General features: G+C 42.2%; 1 protein-coding gene across 4 annotated transcripts in view; it reads right to left on the bottom strand.

Annotated features, from left to right (window-relative positions):
• stoml2 (stomatin (EPB72)-like 2) overlaps window positions 1-20,406 on the bottom strand; it is a 67,563-nt gene that overhangs the window by 21,571 nt on the left and 25,586 nt on the right. For all 4 annotated transcript variants that reach the window (XM_072571680.1, XM_072571681.1, XM_072571683.1 and 1 more), the window contains exons 2-5: window positions 19,694-19,846; window positions 16,645-16,744; window positions 13,833-13,891; window positions 10,264-10,365 (exon numbers count right to left, since the gene is read on the bottom strand). In XM_072571680.1, coding sequence (XP_072427781.1) covers window positions 10,264-10,365; window positions 13,833-13,891; window positions 16,645-16,744; window positions 19,694-19,846 — 414 coding nt within the window. The remainder of the gene's footprint in view (window positions 1-10,263; window positions 10,366-13,832; window positions 13,892-16,644; window positions 16,745-19,693; window positions 19,847-20,406) is intronic.

The following is a 20,406-nucleotide window of genomic DNA, read 5'->3' as shown; positions in this document are numbered from 1 at the left end:
GCAACTCATTGCATACACATACCACACTCTGCATGAAAAAATTGCCCCTTAGGTATTTTTTATATCTTTCCCCTTTCACCCTAAACCTATGCCCTCTAGTTCTGGACTCCCTGACCCCAGGGAAAAGACTCTGTCTATTTATCCTATCCATGCCCCTCATAATTTTGTAAACCTCTATAAGGTCACCCCTCAGTCTCAGACGCTTCAGCGAAAACAGCCCGAGCCTGTTCAGCCTCTCCCTATAGCTCAAATCCTCCAACCCTGGCAACATCTTCGTAAATTTTTTCTGAACCCTGTCAAGTTTCACAATATCTTTCAGATAAGAAGGAGACCAGAATTGCATGCAATATTCCATCAGTGGCCTAACCAATGTCCTGCACAGCCACAACATGACCTCCCAACTCCTGTACACAATACTCTGACTGATACAGGAAAGCATACCAATGCCTTCTTCACTATCCTATCTACCTGCGATTCCACTTTCAAGGAGCTATGGACCTGCACTCCAAGGTCTCTTTGTTCAACAACACTCCCTATGACTTTACCATGAAGTGTATAAGTCCTGCTAAGATTTGCTTTCCCAAAATGCAGTACCTCGCATGTATCTGAATTAAACTCCATCTATCACTTCTCAGCCCATTAGTCCATCTCATCAAGATCCTGTTGTAATCTGAGGTAACCTTCTTCACTGTCCACTACATTTCCAATTTTGGTGTCATCTGTAAACTTACTAACTGTACCTCTTATGCTCACATCCAAATCATTTACATAAATGACGAAAAGTAGCGGACCCAGCACCAATCCTTGTGGCACTTCACTTTTAAAGGGGTCTTCGAGAGTAGCAACATCTGGAACACTCCCAGTGCCACAAGCCAGCGAGGGCAGGAGCAGGAGGACAGAGCAGATGAACACATGGCTGAGGAGCTGGTGCACAGGAGAAGGACCCACACCTCGGATCATTGGAACCACCTAATGTATACCCATGACTGCGTCACCAAATACCAGACTAATGCTATTTACAAGTTCGCTGATGACACCACCGTAGTCTGTTGAATCTCAGATGGAGACGAAACAGACTATAGATGGAAGGTGGAAGACCTGGAGAAATGGTGCACTGAGAACAACCTAGCTCTCAATGCCAGCAAAACCAAGGAACTCATTATTGACTTTTGGCAGGATGTTATTCATGCCCCCCCCACACATTAACAGCATAGAGGTGGAACGAGTGGAGAGTGACAAGCTTCTGGGAGTGGTCATCCACAACAAGCTTTCTTGGACTACTCATGTGGATGTACTGGTTACAAAGGCCCAACAATGTCTCTTCTTCCTCAGGCAGCTGAGAAAACTTGGTATGATGGCGAATACCCTTGCCAACTTTTATAGGTGCGCCATCGAGACCATTCTGTCTGGATGTATCACTACCTGGTATGGCAACTGTACAATTCAAGATCGGAGACGGTTACAGAGAGTGGTGAACTCGGCCCAGACAATCACAAAGGCCAACCTCCCATCTATAGGCTCCATCTACCAGGTCCTCTGTCAAGGAAAGGCCGCCAGCATTCTCAAAGATCCATCCCACACTGGCAATGCTTTTCTACAACCTTGACCACGGGGAGAAGGTATAGAAGCCTGAACACATGCACCAGCCGGTTTCAAAACAGTTTCTATCCTACTGTTGTTAGAATAGTGAATGGACTCACAAACTCTTAGCATTCACCTGTACCTGTGTTTTTTGTTTTGCCGCTGTTTACCTATTATTTACTATCTATGCTATTTAACTCTGTGATCTACGTGTATTGCACGCAAGACAAAGCTTTTCACTGTGCCTCGGTATATGTGACAATAAATTCAATTCAATTAAGAGCAAGGGGCAGACCATACTTGTCCGGAAGAATCTTCCACTCAATTTAATAGATTGTGTCAAAGGCAAATATGGCCCATTTGTTATCCTTAAGGCCCTATTATATGACAAGGAATATGGTCTTTTGAATGGTAGAAAAATCGACGTTTCGGGCAGGAGCCCTTCGTCAGGGCTGATGAATGGCTCCTGCCTGAAACGCCGATTTTCCTGCTCCTCGGATGCTGCCTGATCTGCTGTGCTTTTCCAGCACCACTGTAATCCTGACTCAGACCTCCAGCATCTGCAGTCCTCACTTTCACCTATGGTCTTTTGGATGTCTATCGTCCTCCAGCCCAACCCCTTAAATTTTTGACTGATGCACTATCTAAGCTGGTGGCCTTTGCGACACAACATATTATTATAGGGGAGGGGACTTTAATTTCCTTATGAACCCTCTGCTTGATAGAATACCCAAAGGCACTCCAAAGCTTTCTCCACAATCTAAACAGTGAGATGATCTATGTGTGAAACTGGAGTTGGTCGACGTTTGGAGAACTCCATCCTATGGGCAGGGACTTTACATTCTTTTCCCATCCTCATAAATGCCATACAAAGATTGATTTTTTTCCCCAACTCCTGCGGCTCTTCTAGATTCGGTGGTATCTTGTTCAATTGGGAATATTGCCATCTCTGATCATGCAGCGGTATATTTAGTGGGAAGATTAAGGGTAATGCAATGAGCTGTCAGTACTGGCGAAGAGGTCCCTTCATCCTGAGGACAGCAAGTTCGTTGAGTATTTTTCTTGGGAATTTGAAGCATTTTTGGCCACCAATTTGGGTACAGCTAGTAATCTGTCCGTTCTTTGGGAGACTGCTAAGGCCTATGCTAGAGGGATAATTCTCTCATATTCAGCCAGTTAGAAGTGATGGAAGGGAGAGTAGCAGCATCTGCTTGAGGCACGACTGAAGGCGGCTCAGACGACACATTACAGCAGACCGTCAGTGACTAAGCTGCAGCGGATCACACCCTTCGATCCGCCTTAAATTCCGTGCTTACGTATACAGCCAGGAAGGAAATTTCCTTTGCAAAGCAAAGGTTGTTTGAGCATGATGATAGGCCAGGTAAATATTTGGCAGACCTGGTTAGGAAGAAGGATGCTTCCCAATCTATTCCTTCTATTAGGGAAGGGAATGGGACTCTTATTTGCAATGCTAAAAGGATCAATGCAGGGATTCCGAGGTTCTATTCTGAAATGTATCGGTCTGAATGTTGTGAGGACAGGTGGGATAAAATGAAGTCTTTTTTTAGGAACTTGGACCTTCCTAGGCTGTCTGCTCAGCAGGCAGCTCTTCTTAGTGCTCCATTAACAGCACAAGAGATACAGGAGGCAGTGAGGCAACTTCAAAGCGGAAAGGCGCCCGGCCTTGGTGGTCTTCCCAGTGAGTTTTATACAGAATTTGTAAACATACTGTCAGGGCCGATGCTAGACATGTACAAATATTTATACAGTCAAGATTACTTTCTGCCATCCTTGAGAGAGGCTAGTATTTCTCTTATCCTCAAGAAGGCCCGAGAGCACTGTGCTTCTTATAGACCTATCCCGCTCTGAAATTCTGATTATAAAACTTTGACTCAGACTTTGGCATTGAGGTTGGAATGGGTGTTGCCCTCTATTGTTAAAGAAGATTGGATGGGCTTTAAAAAGGGTCTCAGATCCTCTAATAATGTTAGGAGGTTGCTTAACATGGTTCAAATGTGCCAGCAACAATTGGTTCAAGGGTTAGTTGTCTCTTTGGAGCGGAGAAGGCATTTGATTGGGTGGAATGGCCGTAGCTCTTTTATACCCTGGAGCAGTTTGGCCTTGGGGAAGTGTTTACTAGATGGGTAAGAGTCCTTTACAGTGATCCTCTGGCAGCAGTTCTCACCAGTGGTATACGGTCAGGCAATTTTAACATTGGTAGGGGCAGTTGGCAAGGCTGTCCCCTTTCACCTTTGCTTTTCACATTGGTGGTTGAGCCATTGGCAGAGGCCATTTGTGGGGACCCTAATATTGCTGCCCCAAAGGCTGGGTCGAAGGTGTACAAGATTACACTCTCTGCAGATGATGTTCTTATTTTCTTTCCAACCTGGCAATCTCGCTGCCCTGTTTGATTTGGGTGTTTAATTCATTTGGTTCTTTCTCAGCTTACAAGATCAATTTTCAAAGTCGGAGGCTGTGCCTATCGGGGGGTCTTCAGGGTATACCTGATTTGGAAAGTGGGTTCTCCTTTAAGTGGCACAGGGAGGTTTTCTTTACCTGGGCCCCTCTGTTACCCTGAGCTTTGATCAGTTATTCAAGGCTAATGCTGTTCATTTGTTTGACAAGATTAAACAATACCTTCAAAGTCGGGGGGGCCCTTCCAATATCATGGTTGGGTCAAGTTGCTCTTATTAACATGAATGTTCTTCCTTGCTTATTGTACCCTTTGCGGATGCTCCCTTTGTTCTTTCCTGGGCAAACATTTTGGAAATTGAATGACTGGTTTAGTTCTTTTATTTGGCGCTATAAGCGGCCCCTTATTAAACCTGCAAAACTGCAACTGCCCCAGGGACAGGGAGGGCGGGGAGTGAAGCCCCTGGACATTAGAAGATATCAACTGAGATCCCTCCTAACTTTTGTAAGTGACTGGGCCTGTGGGGACATGGTGTCAATATGTTTGGACATTGAGGCTTCCCAGACAACACATCCTCTTTTCAACCTGTTGTTTTTAAACAAAATGAGGACAGGTTCTGAATATTGCTATAATCCAATAGTTACAAACACAGTCAAAGCATGGATGGCAATGAGGCAGATGGAGGGTAATATGTCTAAAACATCTTTACTTACTCCCATAGTTGGCATGTCAGGTTTCTAGCCAGGGTCGATGGATCCCGGGTTTATAATTTTGGGTGGATAGGAGAGTCTCTTGTTTGGGTGATCTGTTTGAGGGTGAAATGTTGATGTCATTTGATCAAATAACTCGGAAACATCAACTGTCGAGTAGGGACCTCTTCTGTTTCTTTCAAATTAGAGATTTTATCTGAAAGGAGACCACGCCCTTGATTGAGTGTTATAGACCTGATACGGAAAAGAGGGTTCTTCAGGCTAAGAGCACTCTTTCAGTGAGTAATGTCTATGTCTATTATCTGTTGGTGGCGGGGGTGGGGGGAAGGGGATAGTTCCTCGGGTGACATCGAGCTCTATGTGAGGTCTGGAATAGAGAGTTAGGAGTTGAGATCACTTCAGAAATATGGGAAGACATTTGTGAGAATGTGAGGAGGATTTCGATATGTAATAGGACCCATGCTATGCAGTTAAAGATCCTTCATAGGGCTCATCTGGCCCCAGATCGTCTCGCAAAATTTGAGCAGGGAGCATCTTCAATGTGCCCCAATTGTAAAATAAACACAGGTACCCTCACTTATTTTCTGTAGTCCTGCCACAGGTTCCTGATTGTGTTTTCCGGGTCCTTAAGGGGGAGGGGGAGCAGCCCGAAGTTGTGGTCCACATTGGCACCAACAACATAGGTAGGAAGAGGGCTGAGGATGTTAGGCAGGCTTTCAGGGAGCTAGGTTGGAAGCTCAGAGCTAGAACACACAGAGTTGTTGTCTCTGGTTTGTTACCCGTGCCACGTGATAGAGAGTCAAGGAATAGGGAGAGAGAACAGTTAAATGCGTGGCTACAGGGATGGTGCAGGAGGGAGGGATTCCGGTATCTGGATAACTGGGGTTCTTTCTGGGGAAGGTGGGACCTATATAAACAGGATGGTCTACACCTGAACCTGAGGGGCACCAGTATCCTTGGGGGGAGGTTTGCTAGTGCTCTTGGTGGGGGGGGGGGGGGGGGGGGGGGGGGAGATTTAAACTAACTCTGCAGGGGCATGGGAACCTAGACTGTAGCTTTAGGGTGCTGGACCTGGAGTGTAGGGAGGTTAGTAACATGGCATCAATCTCAAAGGAGGGTGCCTGTAAACAGGAAAGTGGCTTGAAGTGTGTATACTTCAATGCAAGAAGAATACGAAATAAGGTAGGTGAACTTGCAGCGTGGGCTGGTACCTGGGATTTCGATGTTGTGGCTATTACGGAGACATGGGTAGAACAGGGACAGGATTGGCTGTTGCAGGTTCCAGAGTTTAAATGTTTTAGTAGGGTCAGAGGTGGGGGTAAAAGAGGGGGAGGTGTGGCATTGCTTGTCAAAGATAGTATTAAAGTGGTGGAAAGGACGATGGATGAAGACTCGCCATCTGAGGTAGTTTGGGCTGAGGTTAGAAATAGGAAAGGTGAGGTCACCCTGTTACGAGTTTTCTACAGGCCTCCTAATAGTCCGAGTGACGTAGAAGAAAGGATTGCGAGGATGATTCAGGAGAAGTGTGAAAGTAATAGGGTGGTTGTTATGGGGGCTTTAACTTTCCTGATATTGACTGGGAAAGCTATAGCTCGAGTTCGTTAGATGGGTCGGTGTTTGTGCAATGTGTGCAGGAGGGTTTCCTGACACAATATGTAGACAGGCCAACAAGAGGTGAGGCCATACTTGGTTCTGGGTAACGAACCAGGCCAGGTGTTAGAATTGGAGGTAGGTGAGCACTTTGGGGACAGTGACTACAATTCGGTGACTTTTACTCTAGTGATGGAGAGGGATAAGTGTGCATTGCAGGGCAAGAGTGATAGCTGGGGGCAGGGAAATTATGATGCGGTGAGGCATGACTTAGGATGCATGGCTTGGAAAAGTAAGCTTCAAGGCAAGGGTGCAATTGATATGTGGAGCTTGTTCAAGGAGCAACTATTGAGTGTCCTTGATAAGTATGTACCTGTCAGGCAGGGAGGAAAGGGTCATGTGAGGAAGCCGTGGTTTAATAAGGAATTGGAATCCCTTGTTAAAGGGAAGAGTGCGGCCTATGTAAAGGTTAGGCGTGAAGGTTCAATTGGGGCGATTGAGAGTTATAAGGTAGCCAGGAAGGATCTGAAGAGAGAGCTAAGAACAGCAAGGAGGGGACATGAAAAGTCCTTAGTTGGTAGGATTAGGGAAAACCCAAAGGCGTTCTATAGGTATGTCAGGAATAAAAGAATGACTAGGGTAGGAATAGGTCCAGTCAAGGATAGTAGTGGGAAGTTGCGTGTGGAGGCTGAAGAGATTGGGGAGACACTGAATGAATACTTTTTGTCAGGAACAGGACATTGTTGCTGATGTGAATACTGAGTCACAATTAATTAGAATGGACGGCTTTGAGGTATATAGGGAAGAGGTGTTGGAAATTCTGGAAAGAGTGAAAATAGATAAGTCCCCTGGGCCTGGTGACATTTATCCTAGGATTCTCTGGGAAGCAAGGGAGGAGATTGCAGAGCCATTGGCCTTCATTTTTATGTCCTCGTTGTCTACAGGAATAGTTCCAGAAGATTGGAGGATAGCAAATGTGCTTCCCTTGTTCAAGAAGGGGAGTAGGGATAACCCTAGTAACTATAGGCCGGTGAGCTTCACTTCTGTTGTGGGCAAAGTCTTAGAGAGAATTGTAAGGGATAGGATTTATGAATATCTGGATAGGAATAATGTGATCAAGGATAGTCAGCATGGTTTTGTGAAGGGCAGATCGTTCCTCACAAACCTTATTGAATTCTTTGAGAAGGTGAGCAAGGAGGTGGACGAGGGTAAAGTGGTAGATGTGGTGTATATGGATTTTATTAAGGCGTTTGATAAGGTTCCCCATGGTAGGCTACTGCAAAAAAAATGGAGGTATGGCATTGAGGGCGAGTTGGAGGTTTGGATTAGGAATTGACTGGCTGGAAGAAGACAGAGGGTAGTAGTTGATGGTAAAGGTTCATCTTGGAGTGCAGCTACTTGCGGTGTTCTGCAAGGATCTGTTTTGGGACCATTGCTGTTTGTCATTTTTATAAATGACCTGGAGGAGGGGCTAGAAGGTTGGGTGAGCAAGTTTGCGGATGATACGAAAGTCGGTGGAGTTGTTGACAGTGAGGAAGGATGTGTCAGGTTACAATGGGATATAGATAAGCTGCAGAGCTGGGCAGAAAGGTGGCAAATGGAGTTCAATGTGGGTAAGTGTGAGGTGATTCACTTTGGTATGAGTAACAAAAAGATGGGGTACTGGGCTAATGGTCGGATACTTGGCAGTGTGGATGAGCAGAGGGATCTTGGTGTCCATGTACACAGATCTCTGAAAGTTGCCACCCAGGTAAATAGTGTGGTGAAGAAGGCATATGGCGTACTGGCTTTTATTGGTAGAGGAACTGAGTTCCAGAGTCCTGAGGTCATTTGCACTTGTATAAGACTCTGCTGCGGCCGCATTTGGAGTATTGTGTGCAGTTTTGGTCGCCATACTATCGGAAGGATGTGAAGGCACTGGAACGGGTGCAGAGGAGGTTTACCAGGATGTTGCCTGGTATGGTAGAAAGATCGTATGAGGAAAGGCTGAGGCACTTGGGGCTGTTTTCATTGTAGAAAAGAAGGTTTAGGGGTGACGTGATAGAGGTGTACAAGATGATTAGGGGTTTAGATAGGGTTGACCATGAGAACCTTTTTCCACGTATGGAGTCAGCTATTACGAGGGGGCATAGCTTTAAATTAAGGGGTGGTAGGTATAGGACAGATGTTGGAGGTAGATTCTTTACTCAGCGAGTCGTGAGTTCATGGAATGCCCTGCCAGTAGCAGTGGTGGACTCTCCCTCTTTATGGGCATTTAAACGGGCATTGGATAGGCATATGGAGGATAGTGGGGTAGGGTAGGTTAAGTGGGCTTGGATCAGCACAACATCGAGGCCAAAGGGCCTGTACTGCGCTGTATTTTTCTATGTTCTATGTTCCGTACCATTGGAACACTGCGGCAGGAGTAATAGAGAATGTCTTTGGGACAGAAGTCAAGGTGGACTCTGTCTCTTCATTCCTGGGTTTGCTGAATTTACCTCCCTTAGATATACATGGGAAAAAGCTTTGTAACATTCTCACTTTTTGTTTGAGGAAGAATATTCTGATGTGCTGGGTGTCTTAGAACCCCTTGGGGTCTGTCGGGGTGGCATAAATTAATTATGGAACACATCCTTGAGACTTACTTACAAATATGGCGCACCAGAAAATGGACAACATTTACAAGACATGCCAGCCCTTTTTGAATTATTTGGAAGCAGATCTGCCTGCCATTTTGATTAGGGCTTTTGGCTAGGCATGATGGTTTGGTCTGATAAACCTAATACCATTGGAGGAAGAGTTTCGAACAGATATGGGCTTAATAATTGATGCTTTCAAAGACTGAAAGCTATGGTCCTGTTGCGCTGAGCGGTGTTAGTTATTTATTGATTGATCGTAATAAGTGTAGTTTTGATTTCTTTTGTAGAGTAGTTTAGTAGTTGGTTCATGGTTTATTGTTGTTTTTGATGTTATGATGCTATATTTTCTATTTATGTAGCTTTCTAATTTTATATATTAGATTAGATTACTTCCAGTGTGGAAACAGGCCCTTCGGCCCAACAAGTTCACACCGCCCCGCCGAAGCGTAACCCACCCATACCCCTACATCTACATCTACCCCTTACCTAACACTACGGGCAATTTAACATGGCCAATTCACCTGACCTGCACATCTTTGGACTGTGGGAGGAAACCAGAGCACCCGGAGGAAACCCACGCAGACATGGGGAGAATGTGCAAACTCCACACAGTCAGTCGCCTGAGGCGGGAATTGAACCCGGGTCTCTGGCGCTGTGAGGCAGCAGTGCTAACCACTGTGCCACCGTGCCGCCCATAAATTTTGTAAAGAAAAATTTTTCAATAAATTTTTTTAAAAAATTAAATGCGGATGCTATAAATCAGGAACAAAAACAGAAGAAAAGAGAGAGAAAACAGTTGAATAGGCTCTCTTTGGGCTCTATCCCCACCTCTCATTTAATTTTTACCCCTCCCCCACCCTATCTTCTACAATATAAATCATAATTTTCCTAGCTACCATCAAGTCTGAGGAAGGATCACTGGACTGGAAACATTAACTTTAATTTCCCTTCACAGATGCTGCCAGACCTGCTGACCTTTTCCAGTAACTTCTGTTCTGGTTTAAGATTTCACCTTTGTTAGGTTAACATCTTGGACATTGCTCCTGAGCACTGCATAAAAACAGCTTTTCTATCTCGTGTTCTAATTGGTATATTTCACCTTCCTTTTTCAAATCAAATATTTGAATAGTTAACAATGAAATAAATAAAACAGCAAAAATACAACTTTAAAACCAACCATCAGCTTTTGTGTTTCAATGAAATGCTCATAGTTTCTTGGTCACTGGATGCTTGGAGATCTACCAAGAATTTCCAGCATTTGTACTTCTGTTTTGGATTTTCTGCACTCACAATATTTTGCTTTCATAATCTTGAAAAAGCATTGGACACACTGAATTTCAAATTACTTTACCCTAAAAACACTGTCCAATGTGAGCTTCCCAAGTTCAGATCTCATGGTTGTTTGGGCCAGCTGAGTTACCGCATACTCAGGATCTTCAACTCCATAGCTTGCCTGAAAGAAGAAGAGAAAAATTAAAATTTTCATTATCCACATCAATTCATCAGTACATATTTGAAAAGAAACATGTCAGATATTGAGCCTCATAAATAGAGGCAGAGTACAAAAGCAGAATCTGTACAAAGCTCTTAAGACTACAACTGGCATCCTACATCTTGTTCTGATCACCACAGTTTGAGATGGTGTCGAGGAGATTTACCAGAATGATTCCATAAGTGAGAGATTTTAATTAAAAGTTTGGGTGGAAGTTGAGGTTGCCTTCCTTGGAGCAAAGGAGATTGAGGGGAGCTTTGATAGCAGAATAGAAGATTATGACAGGAATGGATCAAGGCAACAAGGGAATTGTTTAATGCATATAAATGTGGAGATGGAGCAGAGAAATGAATGAAACTGACTGGATTACTCTACAGAGTACTAGTGTGCAAAGTTAAAAAATCACAGAACACCAGGTTATAGTCCAAAAGGTTTAATTGGAAGCACTAGCTTTTGAAGCACTGCTCCTTCATCAGGTGGTCTCCTTGTTATAGGAAGGATATTATTAAAGCTGGGGAGAGTTCAGAAGAGATGTACCAGGATGTTGCCAGGAATAGAAGGTTTGAGTTATGAGGAGAAGCTGGATATGAGTTCTCCCAAGCTTTAATAATATTCTTCCTAGAACAAGGAGACCACCTGATGAAGGAGCAGCACTCCAAAAGCTCGTGCTTCCAATAAAACCTGTTGGACTATAACCTGGTGTTGTGTGATTTTTAACTTTGTACACCCCAGTCCAACACCGGCATCATGAGTATTAGTGTAGCCTATTAAGCTAAATGGCCTTCTCTGTGCTGTAATGACTCTAATAATACCTAATTCTTCCTCACCATCACCTTTGTTGATTCCTCCATTGTTTCTAAATTATCAGACTGGTCCCTCATTATCCAACACAGAATGGAAAGTCATTACCTGTAGCCAAGCATCGAAAGAACCTCTGGTCACACATGGTAGCTGCTCCTTCACTAAGACTGTCTATTTTTGCAATTCTAATGTATAACCCGACACCAACACTTCCTCACTCATGTCCGGCTGAAATCCTCAACATTTCTTGACTGAATATTCCCATAACCTCTCACAGTCAGCCTTCATGATGGGTCTTAATGTGTATCAATGCTGTTTTCTCATCACCCTTGTGCCTCCTCTTGATAACATAATTTTAGATTAGATTAGGTTCCCTACACTGTGGAAACAGGCCCTTCGACCCAACCAGTCCATATCGACCCATTTCCCTCTGACTAATTGACTTAACACTATGGGGCAATTTAGCATGGTCAATTCACCTGATCTGTACATCGTTGGACTGTGGGAGGAAACTGGAGCACCCAAAGGAAACCCACGCAGACACAGGGAGAATGTGCAAACTCCACACAGACAGTCACCCGAGGCTGGACTTTAACCTGGTACCCTGGTGCTGTGAGGCAGCAGTGCTAACCACTGAGCCGCTGTGCTGCCCCATCTCGTTTTCTACCCATCTAGTTGCTGTCAACAAATTAACTATCTTACATTTAAATCCTTTGTCCAAGCCATAAGTGGACTGTAAATAGTTGACCCTCCTGGCAATCCACTATTTACAGCTTCCTCATTCAAAAATGATCAGTTAACACTAATCTTTGTTTCCTGTTAGCCAACTATCCTTTAGCCATGACAATGTGCTAGGATGTGATGTAATGTGTAGTAATTTTTGATTCTGATATCTTGTCAAAGAGTCAAAACGTACAGAACCAGATAGTTTGGCCCAACCAGTCCATGTCAACCATAATCCCAAACTAAACTAGTCCCACCTGTCTGCTCTTGGCCCATATCTCTTCAAACATTTCTTATTCATGCACTTATCTAAAGTCTTTTAAACATTGTAACTGCACCTATAGCCATTACTTTCTCTGGATGTTCATTTCACACACAAACACACTGTTAAAAAACTGCCCCTCATGACTTTATTAAATCTTTCTCCTCTTACCTTAAAAATATGCCCAATAGTCTTGAAATCGCCCACCAGAGAGAAAAGACACCTGCCATTCACCTCATCTATACCTCTCATTATTTTATAAACCTCTATAAGGTCACCTCTCAACCTCCGACGATCCAGTGAAAAAATATGAGTCTATCCAGCTTCTCCTCATAACTCAAACCTTCTATTCCTGGCAACAACCTGGTACATCTCTTCTGAACTCTCCCCAGCTTTAATAACATCCTTCCTATAACAGCGAGACCACAACTGGACATAGTACTCCAGAAGAGGCCTTTACAAATGTCAAATGCCTTTCGGAAATCCAAATGCACTAGATTAATAGGTTTCCTTTATTTGTCATTTCCTCAAAAAAGTTAGTTAAATACAATTGCCTTTTCACAAAACTATGACGACTACCTGATCATATTTTCATTTTCCAATATTCTCGCTGGAACCCCCTTAATAATAGATTCTAGCTAGACCACCGTCCCAGATGTTAGGATCGTTGGCCGATAGCTTGTGTCTACTTTCTTTCTTGATTTAAGATGTCGGCTTTATTACTTTCCAATTCATTTGGACCCTTCCTGATTCTAAGGAACTTTGTTTTGCTATTTTTGTAGCTACTTCTTTGGAGAGCTTGGAAATGCAGATGATCAGGTGCTGGGAAATTTAATAGTTCTTAGATTAGATTAGATTAGATTCCCCAACAGTGTTGGGGGGAGACCCTTCAGCCCACAAGTCCACACAGTCCCTCCGAAGAGCAACCCACCCAGACCCATTTCCTCTGACTAATGCACTAATGCTATGGGGAACTTAGCGTGGCCAATTCACCTGATCTGCACATCTTTGGACTGTGGGAGGAAACCAGAGCACCCAGAGGAAACCCACACAGACACAGGGAGGACGTGCAAACTCCACACAGTCGCCCGGGGCTGGAATCGAACCTGGGTCCCTGGTGCCGTGAGGCAGCAGTGCTAGTCACTGAGCCGCCCCTTCCAGTATCTTTTTCTGGGTGATGGTGATTATTTTAAGTTCCTCCCTGTTGCCTTGATCTTCAAGATTCTTTGGCAAGTTTTCTAAATCTTCTATAGTGAAAGCAAACACAAAATACCTATTCAATGTTTCTGCCATTTTTTGATTTCCTTAAGTAATTCCCCAAACACTCTCTCTCTCGAATCCATACATGTTTTAGTCACCCTTTTCCTTTTTAAATATTTGTACAAATTCTTAGTTTGATTTTATGTTTCTAAATAGCTTTCTTTTGTATTCTAAATTCTCTTATTTAGTCATTAATTCTATCCTACTTACATATTCCTAATTCTTAGTTTCTGGATTCATTTTATGTTTTAACACAAATACTAACTAGTTACTTCTATGACACAAATGTGCAAGGATACCAAAATTTATAAAAACAGCAAAGTTTATCAAAAGAGACAGTTTGCAAACAATGACAAAATATTACAAGCAGCACTTGCCCTACCTTGTATGGGTCAACTATTCGTAAATATAGTACACCATCAATCTGCAAAGTTACGTTATCTGTAATGGTAATTGAAGAGGTGTTAATTCCACACAGTTTATTCAACACATTTGTTAATGCTACTAATGGTACTGATTAGTATCTTATTTGTTGCCCAAAACTAAACCAGGGTATTTCACAACTATTAATCTATGAATGCAGTCGTGATTAAAAGGATTATGGGTGATTGTATACATAAAAACAAAATCTTTAAACTTTAAAATCTATTAGTTTAAAACTCATAAAATTTCTTGATGTTCATCCGTGTAATAATTGGTTACAGGACAGTGGAGGTGAACAGAAGATTACCCGACTTTACAGGTGGATATAGTGAGTGGTCTGTAATAGTCTTACAGTTGTTAGCAAAAATATGGTTGTTTTGGACTTCGGTACTGAGCACAATTTGTAGGTTTGTGTCCAATGTAAAACTTGGTAACACTCAAGATAGTTAGCAGGATAGACCAGTGAAATGGGCAGGCACATGGCGGATGTAATTTAATGCAGCTTATGTATAAACTATGTAACTTGGGAGTAACGATATGCAGAGGCAGTTTTATCTAATTTATATAATTTTGAGGGGGATGCTAGAATAGAGGGAATGGGGTACTTGTTCATAAATCTTTGGAATTGGCATCACCAGCTGATTAGAACTTCATGAAATACTTTGCTTTCTAAATAGGGGCATTGAACACAAACACAAGGAAGTCATGTTAAGTCTTTATACATTTCTGGTTAGGCCTCAGCTGGAGTACTGCCTGTAATTATGGGCATCATGCTTCTGGGTCTTGGAGTGGGTGTAGAGCAGGTTAAACCAAAGAAACCAGGAACAGGGATTTCAATTAAATGAAGAGGTTGGAAAGTCACCCAAGGACAGAGAAGGTGAAAGGCAAGCAGTTGAGAAACAGAGGTTATAGATTTACAATAATCAAACAACATCTTTGAAAAAAGAACTTGAGGGGAAATGGAGACATTTTCTTCATACAAAGATTGCAAAGTTCTGGGCATACTATTTGAAAGAGTGGTGGAATCAGATTGCAGAGGACGATTTGAAAGGTCATTGGACATGTACTTGAGTTGGACTAATTAGAAGGAAAAATCTGGGGTGCGGGACTAAACTGGACAGCTCTTTCAAACAGCCAGCACAAGCAAGGACTTCTACTGGGTTACAGGTTTCTATGACTCCATGAAAACATGTGAATTGCCTGTGCAGCTGAAATTTTGTCAATGCAAAATTGTCCTTGCCAATTTTGCCAACAGGTTGTTACCCTGACGTAGTGCTGAAACAGCGGTCATCCATCACAAATAACATCTAGTGTGACTGTGACAAATGCAAACCATCCTTCCTGATATGTTTGCAGACTTTGACATGTTTGACCAAATCATCTTTCTCCAAAACCTCTCTATTGTTATTCAGCTAAATGGGAATGCAATCACTTAGTTCCATTCTTACCTATTTTGCTGCAGCAATGATTTCTGCTCCTGCATCATTTTTCCTGGTGTCTTCCAGCATCTATATTTTACCTCTCCCACTTCTCATTGATCTGCTAACACTATGATAACATCTTTTAAGCAAACACCATAGTTTACACATATAGTTGGCAACATCAAGCTGTAATGCACTATTAATTCATCGGTTGTAGAACCCCTAGCCATTTCTTAATTACCTCTACGCTCACCTTTATTCCAAACATCATTTGACTGAAGTTTTATTCTTCATAAACTTCTTAAAATTCTGCTGTCTGTGTTTATACTTTCAACACATACACTCATCATCCAAACACTCACTCCTATGTTAGCTCCAAGTTAAGCTGCACCTTAACCACAAAATTATTAGTGCTGAAGGAGGCCATTTGGTCTCCAAATGAATATCTCACATATGCAAGAGAATTGCACTTCTCCCTGTAATCCTACATATTGTTTGATTTTTACAAAAAAACAACTAATTCCCTTCTGATACCTTGACTGAACAGTGATTTTGGAATTCTCATCCTTGTTTTCAAATCCCTTGATGGCTTCATCCCTACCACCTATTTTTGTAAGCTCGCCCAACCCCAATAACTCTTCAAGGTATCAGTACCACTAATTTAGACCTCTTGAACAACCTTTTCTTTAATTGCACTACCACTGATGGCCACCCCTTTAGCTGCCCTTGAACTTCCTCTCTACACTTGTGTCCTATTTAAAAATGCTCCTGAAAACTGATGTCTTTGACCATTTATCCTAATACTGTTTTACACGGCTCAATGTCAAATTTTGCTTCACAATACTCTTGCAAAGTGCCTTGGAATGTTTTATTATTTTAAAGATGCTACGCCTGTACAATATACTGCATTTGGAATTATCCCTGATTAAGTAGTCAGGTGTGGCAACTTAATGCCTACAGACGCAGGAATATGATTAGCTGATTCTCTGTCTTGCAGTACACAATTCCAAAATTCTGGTCATCATTGATGTATCTTCACATTTTGATCTAGAAATAAATTGGTTATGTCATACAGTCATCGAGCTGCTTCTCTGAAAACCGAATCCTGAGCTTTAATGGAAGAAACTGAAGCACCCAGACAAGTAGTTACCACAGCAACCTCACCCAAAAGTATTAACATATTTGATGAATAAGCATGTTGACTGATGGTGAGTTACACAAAAACATGCCACAGTTCCAATTACTTCACACTACACAAGCATTGCATTTGCTGTCGAAAGTATATATCGTGCAAATTCTGACAATTTTGTGAAAATTAAATATTTATCCCAAACATATTATAGCACTTACCTAATGAAACAGCAGATTGTTCTGGAATATCAATAACTATCTCCTTTAAGCTCTGCACATATCTTATCCGATCAACAATTGGAATCAAGAAGTTCAAGCCCTATGTAAAACAACAATAATTAATTTGAGACAAATAGATAGAATATGTTTGCTGGTATCATAAAAAAGCCCAAGGATGACAGAAAAAGCTTAGTCTTAATTCAATGTCATAACCAATAGAAAAGTTTGAATATTAGATCTAAATTTGTATTATAAAAAATTGATGGTACCATTTGTGACTGATGCTTTGTTTTTTCACTCAGTTTGTGGGATGTGGGCATCACTGACTGGCCAGCATTTATTGCCTGTCCTTATTTGCCTTTGAGATGGGGGTGGTGAGCTGCCTTGCATCGCTGCAGTCCACCTGCTGTGGGTTGATACACAATGCCATTATGGAAGGCATTCCAGGATTTGACCCAGTGACAGTGAAGGAACGGCGATGTATTTCCAAGTCAGGATGATGAATATCTTGGAGACCATTTGCAGGGATTATAGTGAGAAACCAAAATCATATTTCCAGCACAGGCAAGTAGAGGTCACAACCAGATTAATCATGACTTTACCAAATATAGGAGCAGACTCAAGGGGAAGCAATGGCCTGATGGTATTATCACTAGACTATTAATCCAGAAACTCAATCAATCCTAATTCCACCAAGAATGGAATTTGAATTCAATAAAAAAAGTATCAGCAATTAAGAAGGTCCTGATGACCATGAAACCCTTATCGATAGTCAGACAGGCTCACTGATGTCCTTCAAGGAAATAAATCTGCCATCCTCACTTGGTCTGACTTACAAGCGACTCCAGAGCCACAGTCATGTTGTTGACTCTCAACTGCTCTTTGAAACGGCCTAGGTAGTCACTCAATTGTATCAATCGCTACAAAGTCTCAAGACAGTAATGAAACTGAACAGACCACATGGCATCGACCTGTGCACCGGAAAAGACAAGAGCTGAAAAAGTCCTGTCAACCCTGAAAAGTTCTCCTTACTAACAGCTGGGGTCTGTTTCAAAATTGGGAGAGCTGTCTCAGCCTCATCAAGTAACAGCCCGACATAGTCATACTCGCAGAGTCATTCCTGACAGACAATGTCCCAGGCACCACCATCAACACCCCTGACTATGTCCTGTCCTACTGGCAGGATAGGACTTACTATTGTGGAATTTATGGCCATTGTTCGCAATGGAGGTCGAACATTAAATGTCTTCAAGTCAGAGATCGATGAATTCTTGATCTTGTAAGGAATTAAGGGCTACAGGGAGAGTGTGGGTAAATGAAGTTGAAATGCCCATCTGCCATGATTAAATGGCGGAGTGTTCTTGATGGGCTGAATGGCCTAACTTCCACTCCTATGTCCATTGGTCTTAACTACAGGCACCATGGGAGGAAGTTCCTCTGACAGTCTTCAACATTGACCCCGGACCCCATGAAGTCTCATGGCTTCGGGATAAACATGGTCAAGGAATCCTCCTGCTAATTACCAAATGCAGTCCTCTCTCCACTGATGAATCGGTACTTTTCAATGTTAAGCAACACTTGGAGGAAGCACAGAGGCTGGCAAGGGTGCAAAATGTACTCTGGATGGGGAAATTTCAATGCCCACCACCAAGAATGGCTCGGCAGCATTACTGGTCAAGCTGACCAGGTCCGAAAGCTGACCATCTCCCTGCTGCAAATTCATCTGTTCATGACAGTCTCAGTAAGAGTGACCACTATACATTCCTTGTGAGATGAAAGCCCGCCTTTACATTGAGAATACCTCCAATGTGTTCTGTAGTGCTATCATAATGCGAAATGCGACAGACTGAGGACAGATCTACCAATTCAGGACAAGGCATCTATGAAGTGCTGTGAGCCACCAACATCTGAATTGTATTCCAGCACAATCCGCAACCATTACCACCGAGCCATGGATCAGCCCTGGCAGATAAATGAAAACACAACCACCTGAAAGTTGCTCTTCAAGTCACTCATCATCTTGAGTTAGAAATATATCATTGCTTCTTCACTATCACTGGTCAAAATCCTGGATTTGCCGCCCACCAAGAGCATTCAGGGTCAACCTGCAACACGTGGACTGCAGTGGTTCAAGAAGGCAGCACCACCACCTCTCAGGACAACTAGTGATGGACAATAAAAATGCTGGCCAGCCAGTGATGCCAACATCCCACAAATGAATTACAAAAGGGAAAACAGCCAACTCCTGTTCAAGATTCGTATGGTTTATATGAAAAACAAATTCCTAATGCATTCAAACAAAAAAAATCCTGATAAATGATAACTCTACCAAGCAGCAGTCAAATTTTTCCAATATATTCTACAGGTCAGTAGATCTTGTAAAAATATAGTTAAAATTGCACAGCACAATAAATTGAATCATCAAATGCAAATCTCCATCAGACAGTAACTGTTAAAAAGGGCTCATTACGTTTTGTGAAGTCTAGGTTCAATTATTTTCTATTCAAAATACTTTTCCAGCCCCATCTGGAAAAAAAGAGTTAATAAATATGGTTGATATGTAAGTTTTGTGTTTTGCACTATTTAGGATTTCTCCCACTAGCAGGTTTTCTGAAGAATGAAAAATCAAGGTCTGCATTTTTTAACACCTCCATGCTGTGTAATATTTAGCCAGAATGCTTGAAAAACTTTGGAGTCAACCTGTAGCTACGCAACCTTTAAAGTTTGACTTGCAGATCAGCTCAAAGTACTGCCAAGCTGATTCTATGCTTTACAGGGTCAGGCAGCTCCAAGGCATGCTATCTGCTACAAACCACTGAGGTAAGCAATGTGGAACAATTGCCATGACTGAACATCATGCATGTCATTAGCAGACACATTTAAAATAGTATGAACAGGGAAATGGTTTCACTTAATAATCATTTCCGAAAATATATGAGAAAGACAACAAACTTGATATTAAAAGTCAAGAATCATAGCTACAACCCATGGTAACTGCAAAACATCTTCTTGACATTCATTGTTGAAAGTAAACAAAGATACTACTTACTGGATCCAGTATTCTATGAAAACGACCCATTCTTTCTACCACCCATGCTTCCTGCTGTGGTACAAACAGCACAACTGTGTTCATAGGAAGGTTCGATGCCCATCGATGCTGTGTCGTTACTAACCAGGTCTGTGGTATTCCTCTTCTGGAATGCTGGAGTAAAATTCAAATAGAAAATGCGTAACTACTTCAATAATAATAAAAGCCATCTAATTTTGTCCTAAATATATTGACTCAAGTGGTAGTAGAACACGATTTTACATCAATGTCCCTCTATTAACTTACTTAAATGGCTAAACTGTTGGTGTGGTTATGCATAGGGAGTGGTGACAAAACTTATTTTTGACTGTGTGGTCACCTCAGTTGCCAAGCTGACTTTGATTATAACTGAGAGTCCACTTCTTTTACATCAATGGTCACTGTACAATGAAATTCATAGGGTTTTCCATAGAGTTACTGAAACCAATTTGCAGCAACATGATTGCTGTACTGGTTGAAATCAACACATTCAGCCGGCCTAATGACAATCTCTCAAGACCTTTTTAATCTGCACGGATTTCCAATACCTTTCTTTGTTAAGCCATCAACGGGCTCAAGAAAACAGTTTTGTCAAACTCAGGGACATTTGTTTCTTCCAGTCAACTGTTAATGAATATTTGAAATATACTTAGCACAACAGTATCCCCTTCCTAAACCACAAAAATATACCAAAT

Source organism: Chiloscyllium punctatum, chromosome 1 (genome assembly GCF_047496795.1).
Source record: "Chiloscyllium punctatum isolate Juve2018m chromosome 1, sChiPun1.3, whole genome shotgun sequence".
NCBI classification, from domain to species: domain Eukaryota; kingdom Metazoa; phylum Chordata; class Chondrichthyes; order Orectolobiformes; family Hemiscylliidae; genus Chiloscyllium; species Chiloscyllium punctatum.
Note: the sequence above shows the minus strand (reverse complement) of the source record. Positions and strands in the feature narration are given on the sequence as shown.